This window comes from Cricetulus griseus, chromosome 6 (assembly GCF_003668045.3).
Source record: "Cricetulus griseus strain 17A/GY chromosome 6, alternate assembly CriGri-PICRH-1.0, whole genome shotgun sequence".
NCBI classification, from domain to species: Eukaryota; Metazoa; Chordata; class Mammalia; order Rodentia; family Cricetidae; genus Cricetulus; species Cricetulus griseus.
In genome coordinates this window covers 47,386,518-47,402,154 of record NC_048599.1, presented here as the reverse complement: position 1 = coordinate 47,402,154, position 15,637 = coordinate 47,386,518, and the positions used below count along the sequence as shown (strand labels likewise).

Below are 15,637 nucleotides of genomic sequence, written 5' to 3'. Positions count from 1 at the left end.
CTCCTTCCCCAGTTGAGCTTAAGCCTGAGGATGAGGTCACAGTTCTAGCTGACACCTCAGCCTTAACCTTGTAAGCATCCTGGAAGCTGAAGAGCCGACTGAGCCATGCTCAGATTTGACCCTCAAAAAAATAAATAAGACAAATCATGTGTTGATTCAAGCCTTGACGTTGATAGTAATTTGTTACACAGTAATAGCATTAGATAGCCAAATACAAGTTCCTTTTAGTTCTTTTCCTTTTTACATTTATTTTAAGCTCATATATGTTTGTGCATCACAAGTGGGCCCGGTGCCCACGGAGGTCAGAAGAGGGTGTTGGGACTGGAGTGATGCAGGAAGTGAATGGCCACTGGGTGCTGGGAATGGAACCTGGCTCCTCGGCAAGAACAACAAATGCTCTTAGCAGCTGAGCCCATCTCCAGCCCATCGTTTCGGCTCTGTGTGGCTGTTGTAGTGTGTCTCCCAGAGCTCAGGGCACAGGAGTTTCTCCCATGCTGAATGTATGCCTGTGAATGGAATGGCCAGACCTCGGGATTTACCAATGTTCAGCATTATTGTCAGTCAGCAAATCATTAGAGTGAAGGTCTTACCATGGTCAGGGTTTCAAGTGACCTGTAGCCATTGTCCATAGGATTGAGATCAGTGTGTGGACAGGGCTGAGAGTCATACAGAAAGCAAGAAAAAAAAAAAAAAGTCCTTTGGCAAGGGTGGGAACATGAGTGGCCACAATTGGTGAAAATCAGCCTGGGTTTGGACAAGGTTGGAGGATACTGGAGGGAGGCTGGGGTGGGGGTGGGGTCACCCAGTGCTAGAAGTAGGCTGTTACACTTTACAAAATCTGCCCACTGGCAGTACCATCAATCTAATAAGCATAGCGTGAGACCTGGCCTGGGTCCACAGAGTCTTTATGAGGACAGCTAGGTGAAAGGCAAGAACTCGCTGCCTTTGGGACCTATCCAGGCAGAAAGAAAAGGCAGGCACAGGGAAGAGCACCCAACACCACCTTTAATAGACAACTCTGCCCTGTCTTCCCCAGGCACTCCATATATCACTCCATTCGAGGAGGGCTATTGCGCAGCCTCTTTTTCCTGGATTCTTCATTCAACACTTTATCCCTTCCTCTCCAGCTGCTGTGGTCTCCAACCCTGAGATGGGTCCCATGTAAGCACCCAGGAGGGGTAAGAGAATCCCTCAGCTTCCGGGGATAGCTTCTCGAATGTCCAAGGCCATGGAGAAATTGCATAGATGGAGTCGGGGCTATCCTCTAAGCTGAGAAGCGAACCAGAGGACCGCCTCTCCAGGCCCAGCGCCGGGAGCCTCAAAGTGGGCACGGATTGGGAATTCATGCCGTGTGTCCGAACGGGTTTTCTGGGCTGTGGAAAGTGGTCTTTTCTCCTGGCCCGAATGGAGGAGTATAAGGAGGAGGATCAAACCCAGGCCTCGGCTTTGAGCACCCCCACGTTTGCCCGAACCCTCCGCAGCCGGGCGCCGCAGCTGCAGAGGGCGCGAGTGAGCAGCTCGCTCCGCCCTCCCAATCCTGCCTCCGCAGGTGAGTGGGTAAGTCGCGGCGTCGAGGCTCCGGCGGGTACTGGGAAGCCCCGCAGCCCAGGCACCGCTCACCGCTGCTTGCGCTCCGCCTGCTGGAGTCTCCGGGACAGGTCTTCGATGCGCACGTTCTTGAGTTGGAGCAGGTGTTCCAGACGCTTCACCTTCATCTGCAGGACCTAGGTGGGGGTGGGGGTGGGGGGCGCAGAGACATCAAGCCCGAAGGCCTGTTGTCCTGCCTGTGTTTTGCCCCTGCAGACCTTAAGCTGCCCTTAGGTCTCAATGCCCCCTCCTCACCTGCACCGTCTCTTGAGAGGCCAACAGCTCCTGCTCCTTTTCAGCAATCTGAAGGACGAAGCTCGGATCGCCCGGCAGCGCCTGGTTATACCCAGGGGGTCGAGGCGCCTGCGGCCGGCCCCCTCTGCAGTGGGTAGGAACTTAGCAGAGGCCTGGACATCAGACCCCCACCCCCATTCCCATATCCTGTTACCAGGCCTGCCTTTTTCTCCTCCTCACTACCTCCCCAATGACCAAGGCACTGCCCACACTAGTCTGTGTGGACAAGCTACTAAGCCCGGTGAAGTCAGAACTCTCAACTTTACCTGAGCTGTTCTCCCCCCAGAGCTGGGGCACCATCTCCTCGAGCCTTCTGGTACAAACCTAAGACAAAGCAGGTGGAGGAGTGACCTTGCTGGAGTCCCATTATCCTCTCTCCCTCTAACCCTAAAATCGATTAAAGGGACATGGGGCAAAGCTTTCCTGAGATAAGAGAAAGCCACCTTACCAATATCCATGTAGCCACTGCCATCCTGAGAAGCCAGCTCCTGAAAGAACAGATGTGATCTCCTGTGAGCCCGGGCTCATCTATCTCCAAGAAGCCCTATTTCCCTTTCCATAATCCTGTGGGCCAGGTTCTCTTAGCTAGGCACCCCTGTCTTCCTATTCATCTCCACTGTCAGGGGAGCACCCCTTGCACCCCAACCAGCAGGCTCAAGCAGCACCACCTGTAAGGAGCCAGCACCCAGCTTCTGGCGCCTCTGCCGCTCCTCCAGGCGCTGCCTCAGCGGAATGAGCACCAGCTCCACTACACCGGGAGAACACTGCGCAATCTTCCGCATCACGTCATCGGGGACGGAGAAGTTTAGCTTGTTCAGCACCTTTCTACAGAGTGAATACAAGAAGGGTGGGGTGGGTCCTGGGGAAATGAATGGGGGGCATTGGGAAAGAATGGGACATTGCCCCAGGGGACTGGAAGGACAGATATCTGAACCTCCTCTGCTTGAGGTTCCAATTTCTTTGTTTCCATCCCGATAAAATCATTACTTGATTTTATTACTAAATGAATTCTGCTGTGTTGTGTCACCCATACACACACACACCGGCCCCGCAGCAATCTCAGCCTGCCAGTCAGTACCACAGGAAGTTTTTCGTTGTTGCTTTGCTTTTTTTTTTTTCTTTCTTTCTTATTTTGCATTGCTAGGGACCAACCCAGGGATGGACACACACACACACACACACACACACACACACACACACATTCTACTAAGCTACATCCCCAAGCAAGGTCATAGGAAGTTCAGGCTGGAGCAGTCCCTGCAGAGTTTGCTTCCACACCCAGGGATTCTACTACCTGTTCAGGTGACCCCAGTTGCTGAGCTTCTGCTGGAGAGAGTTGGCAGGGACATAATTGTGCATCTCCACCATCTTGGGGAAGTAAAACTTGATAAGCTCTGCAACCAGGACTGAGGGAGTAGGGTTGGGAACAGACAAGAAAGGAGGGGTTGGGTCAAGGAGTAGGGGTGAAGATACAGAAGGGAAGGTTGATAGAAAGGAAACAAAGAAAGCAAGATCAGTGATCAGATCAAGATCCTACATCTCATAGAGAAACAGCATCTTCCTTTTTAGCTCAGGGCACAGAGAAACTGAGCGTCTCCAAGAGGGCCCTACAGGAGTCTGCAGCCTTATCCTAGGAATTCACAAGGACGGACACACACACACACACACACACACACACACACACACACACACACACACACAGAGTCTCAGGAGATTTACACAAGCAGAAAAACAAGGTCCTTCTACTGAGCTAGGAGTATTGCACAGTTGGTAGCAAACTTGCTCTGGATCCCCAGCACCATATAAACAAGCTGTGGTAGCACATGCCTGTCATCCCATCACACAGAAGGCAGGAAAATAGTGGGTTCTGGGTTACATAGCAATCCTGTGTCTCAAAAATAGCCCTCTGCAGGTTTATACAGGGCAGAATGTATAGCACACAGAACAAACAAATACCAGACACATATGGTGCACACATAGAACACATACAAACATAGAAATAACATATAAGCATAGCCTCCTCAATTATACACATAGAAGAGCCTACGGAACTATGCATTTCTTAAATACAGGAGTCTTTCCTGAAAAAAAAAAAAGCATACAATCACAAAAAAACCCACATACACATTCAGGACAGAACATGTCAACACAAAAGAACACAGGGTAAGAATGTAACTCAGTTGGTGGCATGCTTGCATAGCATTCATAATGCCCTGGGTTTGACTCCCTAGCACCACATTAAAAACGAGAGAGGTGGTGCATTCGTATAACCTCAGAATTTGGAGAGACAGACACAGGAATGTAGTAGAGACAGGAGTTCAAGACTCTAACACACACACACACACACACACACACACACACACACACACACTACAAAACAGACTACAGAACACGGATATATAAGCAAGCATAGGTTCACAAATACAGACGCATAGTTTAGTCCTTAAAGGCCCTGGAGGGAGACACAAAGACACAGTCTATGCACACAAAGTGTAATAGTCATACATTGTTCGCACACGAAAAGAAGAAACATGTAAATGCACACTTCCACAATCAAGTTCCAAAACACTGATTTCCACCCCTGCCCCATTCTACATACACACATAACAAAAGTGATAGCATACACACAAATCCACTACAGATACATAAAGACAGAACATTTTAAAACACACAACGCACACCTCCGTCACTGAAGTCCCGGGAGAGGTTTCTCTTGGGTCGGGACAGAGGGATATTGTCTATCCACAGGTACAGCTGGTGCAGAGCCTCCTCATCCACGCTGCTTGCCATTTGCTCCTGGGCAAGGACTCACCGTTCCCTGCAGAGCCCAGTACCAGCCCCAGGACCCTTCCAGTGCCTCCTCTCGCCACTGAGAGCGTTCAGATCTACGTTTATTTCCCTACTCCGCACAGACTCAAATCCCATCTGGGAGCAGCCATATTGTTTTCCGAAACCATAGCAACCGTCGCTACTTGCCTGGAAACAGAGACTTCTGGGAGTTGTAGTTTTCCCATATTACCTTCCCCCTGGACCCCAGCATTGAAAGGGCAGTTAGCCGTATTTATCTTCCTTTCTCCCCAAGAAGGCATCAACTATCTGCCCACATCACTTGCTGACCAATCACTGACCCATTCTAGGCTTTGCCAAAACCAGCTATGTCTCCTTCTGTCCTAAAGGAAGCAGTATCTCCACACATGTCAGCATTGGGGGTAGGGAGGAGCACTCTGCTAATCTGACACCTAACGCTCTGTATAAATTGTCTGTTTTTAAATTATTTTATTTTGTATGTGTATGGGTGTTTTACCTGTATGTAATATCTGTGTGTTCCTGATGCCTGCAGAGGACAGGTGTTGGATCCCCTGGAACTGGAGATGGTTGTGGGTCCTGGGGATGAAACCTGGGTCCTCTGGAAGCACAACCAGTGCTCTTAACCACTAAACCATCTCTCCTGCCCCTAAACTGCTTAATAGTGCTTCCTCACTAGCTCCCTCCCCAAAGCTCTGTAGACCTAGGGTCATTACCATTTCCTCATCCCAGCAATATATCCTACCGGGGCATTTAATATGTAACCCAGATTCCCAGGGAGAGCATTGGCAAGGTCATTTAATTCCTTAACTCTATTTCCTCCTTTGTAATACAGAAACAGTTTTCATCTACTTGTCCCAATGGTATCCTTGGAAAGAAATGTACAAACTGGAAAAAAAAAGTATAAGCGACCTGTATTTGTACGGGGATTGGGTATTAGAAGCCAGCTGTATACATGAAAGCAAGAGCTTCCACAGACAATCACATCCCTCATCTTCCTCCAAAGGGCTCTTCTACGATGGATTGGAAACTGATTTCTGCAACCAGGAGGGGTAGGAACATAGGTCCCTCCTTAATGAAGGAATACAAAGTAAGTACTTCTAGAGCCTGCCTGAGAAGAAGGTTTGCATCCAACAGGCTAATGATGTGGGCACATTACCATACCTCCTCTCTGCCTGTTTGTCGTGGGTTTTGTTACCTCATAAGGGTATCTGAGTGTTTGACACCTAGCACAAAGAAAAGGCCCTATTAGTATCAGCTTGCATTAAACATTGGGACCTGTAGAAGAGGTTCTTATTGGCAGGGGACAGATCAAAGTGATTTGCCTTGGTACTTGAGATAAAGGACCCAGACTGTCCAGGGGCATCTAGAGAAAATGCCACTTCTCCCTCAACTTTCTCCAGAGCAGGCCCAGTGGGTAGGCTAGGCTTTATGGTCTCCTCCTCCAAAGTTCCAATTAGAGAAAGGGGTGATGCCAAATGGAATCCCAACTCCTTTGCTTGACTTTGTCTCAAAACTTTCAAAAAAAGGGGGAAGTGTGGCTCAGCAGTGAGGCCCTTACCTGGGTTCATCTACCCCGGTATTAATAGAAACAAAATTTGCATTAAAAAAAAACTAAAACTAATTTTCAAGACTTGCAGAGAATCCCCTAGTGTCAGAAATACAAAAGGCCCAAACATTTATGGCCAGCCTTTTGGGAAGGAACCACACCCAGGGTAAACAAGGCACAAAGGATGACTTGGCCATCCCCCACCCCCTTGCATTCCAGTGTAGGGAGAACTTGGTGGCTGGGGTATGTTGGGGATTGGGAAATTACCAGAGGTAAGATGCCAGCCCTAAGAAAGGTTGGAAAACCGGTTTGGGAGTCAGAATTACCTACCCTGTTCAGGTCTTACCCTGGCTGGAACCTGTGGGCCCCAGTAAGGAATAGCCATGAGGGAGGGGCTGGGCTCTGAAAGAAGGACATGCCCTCACCTTTGGACTGGAGTGGTGGAGAGGCCCTGCAGTTGAGTTACCAATTCACTGGGGGGGGGGGTGTCCAATGTTTCCTAGTAACTTCACCTTTAACCTGTCACTGTCCTCAATGGTGACTAACAGACTTGAAAATGCCAATCACTTGGACGACCTGAAGAACTCCCTCTTAAAGTAAAACAACTCCATCCTGGCTCTTAGCAGTTCCAAAGCTTTTCTCATTCCCTCTTGGCTCCTTCATGGACTTTCTTTAACTAGCTTTGGTGGGCTCAGTCATCAGGTGCATATTGTCTGATCTGCCAACAGACTGCTGACTCCCTCTCTACTGCCCCACTCCAGTGGCCCAAGCTTCTTGTTAACATCAAAGGAATTTAAGGTTAGGGTTCCTGGAGTCTATCAAAAGATATAACATTAAAGACCTTCCCTCCCCAGAATCCTCTAACACTAAATGTGTCACTACCTGCCACCCCAGTCATGGCCATCTGCTCAAATCTTGCTTCCATGTCCCACTACTACAGCAAGAACCAAGGGGAACCTGGAAAGGACGTGTCCCCCGAGATAGACGCAAGCCCAGCCCATGAAGGATGCATCCTTGGCTGTTAAAACATTCACTCCCACAAAAGGGGAGTGGACAGATTTATTGAATTCAAACTGGGAAGGGAGCACCTGGATGGCTGGACTCTGGGCCCAGCCCCAGGCCCCTCTGCCCAGGATGGGGACCTGCAGAGGATGAGGCACAAGGCCTGCAGCTGCCCAGATTGGAAGTGCCTGCTGTCACTCCCCAAGAAGGCCTCTTGGAAACCTCCAATCTAGAAAGAAAACCAAGGGCCAAAGACTGGGCCAGAGAAAGGGATTTAGGGAGGTGGAAAGCAGGAAGAGGCAGGTTCAGGAGCCTGCCCTAAGTTACACTGTGCTTCTTTAGACAACCTAGAGGTGCAGGAGGGGGGGCTGCTAATTTTGTGGGAGCCTAGGCTGGACCTTCCTCTGGAGCCCTTCCAGAATGGCTTTGGGATCCCCCCACCAAAGACCTGGTTGGGAGGCAGGGGGAGAGGCACTCTCTGGCCAAGAGCTTCCAGGACCCGTCCCTGGCTGCTGCTGTGGTCTAGCCCACTGATGGCATGGTGTGGTAGCACCGGACAGCTCCCCTCCCACCCAGTGCCCTGAGCCCAGGGACTAATGGGGAGGAAACAGGACTCTGAGAAAGAGGCAATAGCAGTGAGGCAGACCTCAACCCCTGGGCCTGTCTCAGGGCCTGGCAAAGCATTGCTGAAGGCCCTGGGACTTCTCCAGCTGACTCCAGCAGCTGCCCGGAGTTCTCCCTGCCTTGGGCAGGTGCTGCCCATCTGGGCTGGAGCACAGATATGTCCAGCAGCTCAGCTTTGGTGTCCAAGACCCCGAACTCCCGCCTGCCTGGCATGGTTCTTCCTAGTCACATGGACCAGATCATGTTCCAAGTGAAGGATGTGACTCTGTACGCGGTCGTCAATGGGAAAGGAGGTCAGGTACCTCTTGACCATGGCAAAGTAAGCCATGGCCTCCCCAAAGCTGGGCACAGGGACCTCATCACCATCCTCATCGTCATCGTCATCTTCTTCATCTTCCTCATCCTCCTCTTCATCTTCCTCCTCTTCATCACTGTCCGAGTCAGAGTCCTCCCCACCTTCCAGGAAATGGAGAGTTGGGCACTGGGCCTCTTCCTGGACACTGTAACCCCCAAAGCCACCACTGGCCTCCACTACTCCCTGTGCCCAGTCTTCAGCCTCTAAGCCCTCAGAGGAGCTTTCTTCCTCCTCCTCCTCCTCCTCCTCCTCCTCTTCATCACTCTCATCACCCTCCTCTTCTACCTCCTCCTCCTCTCCCACCTCCTCTCCTTCCCCTCCTTCCTCCTCCCCTTCTTCCTCTTCCTCCTCCTCCTCTTCCCCTTCACCCTCCTCTTCTTCCTCCTCCTCTTCCTCCTCCTCCTCTTCCTCCTCCTCCTCTCCCTCGCTCTTGAAGGAAGTGGTGATAGTGGCATTAAGGCCACCTCCAAAACCGGCCTCGCGAAAGCAAGTTGCTATGTCCGCGGGCTCCACTGCCTGCCAGGCTGCAGCCACAAAGTGTAAGGCCTCCACTAGGCCCAGCTGCAGGCCTGAGGGATCCTGGCCCTCGAGTGCTGCCATGGCCTTGAGCAACATAGCCTGGCGGTAGTGGCCCTTCACCTGCTGGACCACTCCTCGCTCCAAAGGATGCACGGTGCCGGGGGGGAAGAAGGCCAGCTGCACGTGCCGCAGGCCCGAGGTGTCCAAGGACTGGGCAGCCAGACGGCCTGCAAGCAGAAGGACCCGACGAGATTCTGCAGCCATTCGGGTGTCCAGAGCTTTCAAGTACTTAGCCAGGGCCTGGGTGGTGACTCCACCCTTAGAGTTGGCAGTGTAGTCGCAGGGCAGACCACCCTGGCTTGCACGGGGCTTGGCGGACTTGCCTGCAACCAGCGGGGGAAGCTTTTCGCTGCCATCGGCGTTGGCGCACAGCAAAACGCTAAGACGCTGGGTGGCCTGGCGAGCCGTTCCATCACCTCCCCACAGCCCCGAGGCCTGGTCGGACAGAAAGTCGTACCACAGGCTGGTCTCGGTGGCGCTGAACACGTCCTGCGAGGCGTACCCCTCAGCCACCGACGGCGGCTGCTCCTCCCGAGTGCGCCAGCCTGGTGTACTGCCACCGCTGCCCTCGGAGGGCACGGCGGCTGGGCCGGCAGGTGCCGCTGGGGCCCGTGGGGTAGAGCTTCGCGCCCGGGAGCGGGTCACGCCGCTGCAGGCCACTACACCGTGGCGCCGGCGGAAGCGATCCAGCCAGCCGTTGGAAGCCGTGAAGTCGTCCATGCCCAGCTCCTCCGCTATCCGTAGCGCCTTCTCTTTCAGGATGATGCCCTTGACAGGCAGGCCCGCGGCGCGGATCTGCTGGAACCAAGCGATGAGAAGCCCCTCCAGCTTGTCGTACGGGGACAGCTTGTTGGTCTTACGGCAGGTGGAGGCCACTCCGTACTTGCGCTCCGACGCCAGGATGGCGCGCTTGTTCTTCAGGATGGTGCTCAGCGTGGACGGCGGGATGTTGAAGCGCCGCGCGATCTCGCCCTTGCGTAGGTCCGGGTTCTCCTCCACCTCCTGGATGATCCGCGACTTCTCCCGGAACGTCAGCTGCCGCCGCTTGGGGCCCATCCCGGCGCGCCCTCCGCCCCGGGCCCGGCACCGCCGTCGCCGCCCCGGGGCGGGGGCCCGGGGCCCGCGGCGGGGGGCACCTGGCGGCCTCTCCGCGCGCCCCCGCCCGAGACAAAGCGGCTCGCGGGGCGGCGGCGGGCGGTGGCGAGCGACGCGGGCGGCGCGGGCGGCAGGACGTGCCCAGCGGGGAGCGCGGCGCGGCGCGGGGCGGAGCGCGCGCGGGATCTCGCGGGAAGCGCGGGGACGCTGGGCGCCGCCTCCCCTACCCCGAGCCACTGCCTGGACCCGCCGCCGGGGGCGCTGAGGCCCCGGACCGTGCGCCTCGGCCACGCGCGGGAAAGGTCATTTGCGGAGACAAAACGCGCAGACACCTGGACAGATGCACAAGGACGTTTTGATGCTCTCGCTTCTTCTCTTTCCTCCAGACTCGGCCAGCTGGCGTCAGACTGCTTGGACTGCGTTTTAACTGTCTGGTGTCAAGCGATTAGGATTTTCACTGTGTGTAAATATCACTGCCAATATGCTTCTTTTTAAGTAATTGCCTTTATGCATGTGTATGTCTGTCTGCCTGTGTGTATGCGCACCTGCATGCAAATGCCCGAACGGGACAGAAGAGGGCGTCGGACTCGAGTGGGATTGCAGGTGGTTGTGAGTTGCAATGTGGGACCCCTGACTATCCGACAGAACAGCCAGTATGTCTTAGGTCCTGGGCCTTACCCTCAGACACCTAATATGTACTTTAATGGTGTGTACTGTTCCAAATATGAGAAAGCCAATCTATGGCTACACGTTTAGTTTTTTGTAAAAACAACATGGCATTTAAATCCATTTGATGGTGCTAAAGACGTTTTTAAACTTCTTGTAATCCACAATCCCAAAACACCAATAACATCTGGGTATGACTGTTTTTGTTTTCCCATGCACGTAGCCATAAATTCAATTACAGAAATATGTATGTTCATATGCATATGTACAAATAAATCTTAAAACTACTTTGGGCAGTGGTGGCACACACCTTTAATCTCAGCACTTGGGAGATAGAGGCAGGCAGATTTCTGTGAATTTGAGGCCAGCCTGGTTTACTGAGCAAGTTCCAGGACAGGCTCCAAAGCTACACAGAGAAACCCGGTCTCAAAAAAACAAAAATGAAACAAACAAAATTCCTGCAGCATAAAAGTGATGAGCCCTTAAGATAGTGTGGGCATTGCAGTGTTTACCTGTTTGTTTATTTCTGAGCAGAGTCTCTATGCAGCCTTGGCTGGCTTGGAACTCTGTGCAGGCCAGGTTGGTCTCGAACTCATGGAGATTCACCTGCCTTTGCCTCCTCAATGCTGGGACTAAAAGTGTGTTTCACCATACCAGACAATCCAAGAAACATAAGAGCGGGAGATCTACAAAAACAAAAACAAACAAACAAACAAACAAAAACAAGGCAAAGACTGGTAAAAATAAAATAAAAAAATAAAGTCCAAACAAAGCAAAATGAGACAAAAATTCTACAAAAATACCATTGAGTTCATTTTGTGTTAGTCAACTACTCGTGGGTGTGGGGTTTGTGTGGGAGTGTGGTTGCTATACCCAGTGATACTCCACTGAAGAAAACTAATTTTCCCTTTGCCAGTTGGTATCAATTGCAGATAGCTTCTTGGTTGGCATGAGACCTGTGTCCACTTCCCCCTCTCAGTGCTGAGACCTGGTCTGGTTTGAATTTGTGCAGACCTTGTGCATACGACTATAGGCTCTGTGAGTTCATATGTGCATTAGTCCTGTTGTGTCTGGAAGACACTGTTTCCTTGGAATCACCTATCACCTCTGGCTCTTAAAATCATTTCACCTCATCTTCAGCATAGATCCCTGAGCATTTGGGAAGACATGATGTGTGAAGTTACCATGCTTTTAAAAGTCTTGACGATTGCCAAGCAGTGGTGGTGCACGCCTTTAATCCCAGCACTTGGGAGGCAGAGGCAGGCAGATCTAGTGAGTTTGAGGCCAGCCTGGTCTACAAAGCTACACAGAGAAACTCTGTCTCAGGAAAAAAAAAAAAAAAAAAAAAAAGTCTTGAAGATCAGCATCTCAAAATGGCAGGCTGAGGAGCTGGGGCTACATGAAACAAAGAGAACCAAGGACAGTGTCCTGGGATAGTCCAGGTTAAGGGCTCTAGAAATTACCAACACACTCATGAATAGCTGATAAAGACAAAGTCAGACATCAGGTCAGTGTGGTGTTCTGCAAGGCCAGGGAAGACAGTTACACAGTGTAACTGTGTGTTCTTTTGATACACATTTCTCATTCCATGTGTATATTGGATCCTGAGATTCTCAGCCTTTGTCCATATTTCTCACTCTGGTCTTTTCCCCTCTCTCTGTGTCTGAAAGGATCAAATTTAGGGCCTCTCGAATGCCAATCACATGCCCTTCCCCCAGCCATTATTTCCCTGATGGTGGCACATACTTTAATCCCAGCACTCAGGAGACAGAGGCAGGCGGATCTCTATGACTTTGAGGCCAGTATGGTCTACAGAATGAGTTCCAGGACAGCCAGAGCTACCCAGTGAAACCCTCTCTCAAAAAATCAAAACTCAAATCTAAATAAAACAAAAACCCTCTACATATGCTCTGAACATAAATATAGTCTTTGATAAGTGTATTGCACCTTTTCCTTTCAGTTGCTTCTTGTGTCTTAGCTTGGAATATCCTTTCAACAGGAGACAATTTGTAATCTCCAAGTAGACAACTCTGGCTGTGTTTTGCTTTATTGCTTCTTGTTTTGTGTCTTATGTAGAGGCCTTTCTTACCCAAGATATAAAAACTATTCTTCTAAGCTAAGTATAGAGGCACATGCCTTTAATCCCAGCACCTGGGAGACAGAGGCAAGTGGATCTCTGAGAGTGAGTTCCAGGACAGCCAGGAGAAACCCTGTTTGGGAAAAACAAGCAAACAAAAGCTTTCTTCTAATCTCAAGGTTTAGAATAAAATATGAGAAACTTTCTGCCATAGGGGCTGGATCAATGTTTAGTTGTGGTGGCAAGATAAATGTGGAGCCATGTGCCAAGGACACCATCCTATGCATCTTCAGGGAAATGCCTACATTTTGGAGTTTTCCTACATTTGTACATACAGCCCCCTGCCTCCTCATATATATTGACTTATAATCAGTGGATGTCTGGTGACTGGGCTGTGGAGGGACCTTTCCCCCCATGTACCCTATGTTGTTGAATTTTTCAAGTCACTTTGCCTGCCTGCCTGCCTTCCTTCCTTCCTTTACTTTCCCTTCTTGGTTTTCTTTTGCAATGCTGAGGACTGAACCCAAGGTTTTACACATGCTAGGCAAGCATTCTACCTCTAAATGCCAACCCCTTTATTCTTAACTATTTAAGATAGAATCCAAGTTGCCCAGGCTGGCCTTGAACTTGTGCTCCTCCTTCCTCAGTGCCCACAGTACTTGAGGTTACAGATATGTACCACCATACTTAGCCGAAGATTTCTTTTATAAGAAGTATTACTGTTAGGGCTGGAGCAATGGCTCAGTGGGTAAGAACATTCATTCTTCCTAGGTTCAATTCCCAGCATCTACATATCAGCTAACAACTGTCTTTAACTAGTTCCCGGGGGTCCAACACCCTCTTCTGGTCTCTGTGGGCACTGCATGTGGTACACAGCCATACATGCACTCAAAACATCCATATATATAAAATAAAATTAAAAAAATAAAATATAGCCCGGCATGGTGGCGCATGCCTTTAATTCCAGCACTCAGGAGACAGAGGCGGGCGGATCTCTGTGAGTTTGAGGCCAGCCTGGTCTCCAGAGCGAGTGCCAAGATAGGCTCCAAAGCTACACAGAGAAACCCTGTCTTGAAAAACAAAACAAAACAAAAAATGGTGTAGTGATGCACGCCTTTAATCTCTGGCTGTGTTTTGCTTTATTGCTTCTTGTTTTGTGTCTTATTTGGGAGGCAGAAGCAGGTGCATCTCTGTGATTTGAAGGCCAGCCTGATGTATATAGTGAGTTCCAGGATAATCAGAGCTCCATAGTGAAACCTGTCTCAAAAAATAAAATAAAAAAATAAAATAAAAAAAACACATATGCATATTTGCATATTTACTTACACACATATTAAAAAGGAAAAGCGAATGGAAAACTTGCTGATGGGCATGAAAGGATGGGCAAGATGAGCATCACGGGTTTGAAACCTGTTCAGCAGCTCCTGGTAGCCTGGACCAACAGAAGAGCAGGTGGACTGTGACTTCCCTAATAACCCTAACAGGGGAAAGACGAAGCTTACAGAAGGAGATGGTGCTCCTAGAGCCCCACATAGATGGCAGGGGAAATATCATTTCAGAGAAGGTAAAATAACAGCTGTGTACTGTTACAGGATCAGATAGACCAGAAGTCTGAAAATGGCTATGCCAGAAGCATATGTATGCTTTCCTGTTGGGAATGGCTGTGTGCCATTCTGTGTGGCATCAAGGAGGTCCTGATAGGGAGTAGAGCAGATGATATTAGTGGGATGGAAGTCAGCTAGCTATGGGGGTGTCACTAAACTTCCAAAGCACCCAGACCTGAGTATCCCAAAAGGAATGTTCAATTTGCCTGTGTCCTCTCCGATAACAAAGCTTTATGATGTAGTTCATATACTGTAACTGTACAATTCATCCAAAGTATACAGCTTACAGCCACCATTACAACTCAACTTTAGAATGTTTTCTTCACCTTAAAAGAAGCTGAGGCAGCCGGGCATTGGTGGCGCATGCCTTTAATCCCAACACTTGAGTTCCAGGCCAGCCTGGGCTACAGAGCAAGTTCCAGGACAGCCAAGGCTACATAGAGAAACTCTGTCTCAAAAAACAAAAACAAAAAGGTGAGGAAACATCTCTCCACTTCAGGACCATAATCTAAATGTGATGGTTCATCTGTGTTATACATGAGTAATAATTTGACCTTATGTCTGATTTCTTTTTCTTTTAAAAATGGTATTTTGTTTATCTGTTCATCAGTTGATGGACATTTAGGTTACTTCTACCTTTTGGCTATGATTAATGCTGCTATAAACATTTGTTTGCAAAGTTTTGGATAGCCATGTTTTCATTACTCTTGGGTATAAACCTAGCATAGGACTGCTGGTCAATGTAATAACTCTACTTAGTCATGTGAGGAACTGCTATATCGAGAATGTATGCTTAAGGGCTGGGAATGTAGCTCAGTAGGAAGAGAGCTTGCCTAGCATTTTATCCTCAGGTCAGCTAAACCATGTATGTAGTACAAGCCTGTAATCCCAGTACTCAGGAGATAGAGGCAGGAAGATCAGAAATTCAAGATCGTCCTCAGCTACATAGTGAATCTGAGGTCATCCTGGGCTATATGTGGCCTTGTCTCAAAACAAAAAACAAACAAAAATCCAAACTGTATTTGTAACCACTTGAAAAATTATACATGTTCTTCTGACTGAGTCTTTTAAAATATGGATTTTTTTTTTTTCGAGACAGGGTTTCTGTGTGGCTTTGGAGGCTATCCTGGAACTAGCTCTTGTAGACCAGGCTGGTCTCGAACTCACATAGATCCGCCTGCCTCTGCCTCCCGAGTGCTGGGATTAAAGGCGTGCGCCACCAACGCCCGGCTAAATATGGATTTTTTTTTGGAGGATAAAAATGTGTAATGCTACCACTAGAAAAAAAATTGTCTTTTTTGTTGTTGTTGCTGGCCTTAAACTAGGTATTGTAGTTGAGGATGACTTTAAACTCCTGATTCTTCTGCCTCTACCTCCCAAGTGTTAGGATTACATGTGTG

The 15,637-nt window shown here is 49.7% G+C and overlaps 2 protein-coding genes across 3 annotated transcripts; both read right to left on the bottom strand.

The window, feature by feature from the left end:
* Positions 1-218: 218 nt before the first annotated feature.
* On the bottom strand, positions 219-7,096 carry Spef1 (sperm flagellar 1). Of its 2 annotated transcripts, XM_027421756.2 has the most exons (8): positions 4,563-7,096; positions 3,176-3,287; positions 2,550-2,706; positions 2,330-2,369; positions 2,148-2,205; positions 1,843-1,966; positions 1,621-1,724; positions 219-1,395 (listed from the first exon to the last, which is right to left on the bottom strand). In XM_027421756.2, exons 1-8 carry the CDS (start codon positions 4,669-4,671, stop codon positions 1,110-1,112), a joined length of 990 nt encoding a protein of 329 aa, XP_027277557.1. In that variant the 5' UTR covers positions 4,672-7,096; the 3' UTR covers positions 219-1,109. The 2 variants fall into 2 exon arrangements, with proteins under 2 accessions (XP_027277557.1, XP_027277558.1); XM_027421757.2 differs by having other exon boundaries at positions 1,253-1,724.
* A 934-nt stretch (positions 7,097-8,030) lies between these two features.
* Cenpb (centromere protein B) lies at positions 8,031-9,851 on the bottom strand. The gene is given in 1 exon segment (NM_001244399.1): positions 8,031-9,851. A coding segment is annotated over 1 exon segment (1,821 nt).
* Between the last annotated feature and the right edge of the window lie 5,786 nt (positions 9,852-15,637).

Bases quoted from the DNA above. Each gene is read 5' to 3' on its own strand.
- Spef1 (XM_027421756.2), bottom strand. From the start codon at position 4,671: ATGGCAAGCAGCGTGGATGAGGAGGCTCTGCACCAGCTGTACCTGTGG. The intron at 3,288-4,562 runs GTGTGCGTTGTG...CTACTCCCTCAG, and splicing joins CCGGGACTTCAGTGACGGAG to TCCTGGTTGCAGAGCTTATC. The intron at 1,396-1,620 runs GTGAGCGGTGCC...CATTCGGGCCAG, and splicing joins CAGGCGGAGCGCAAGCAGCG to GAGAAAAGACCACTTTCCAC.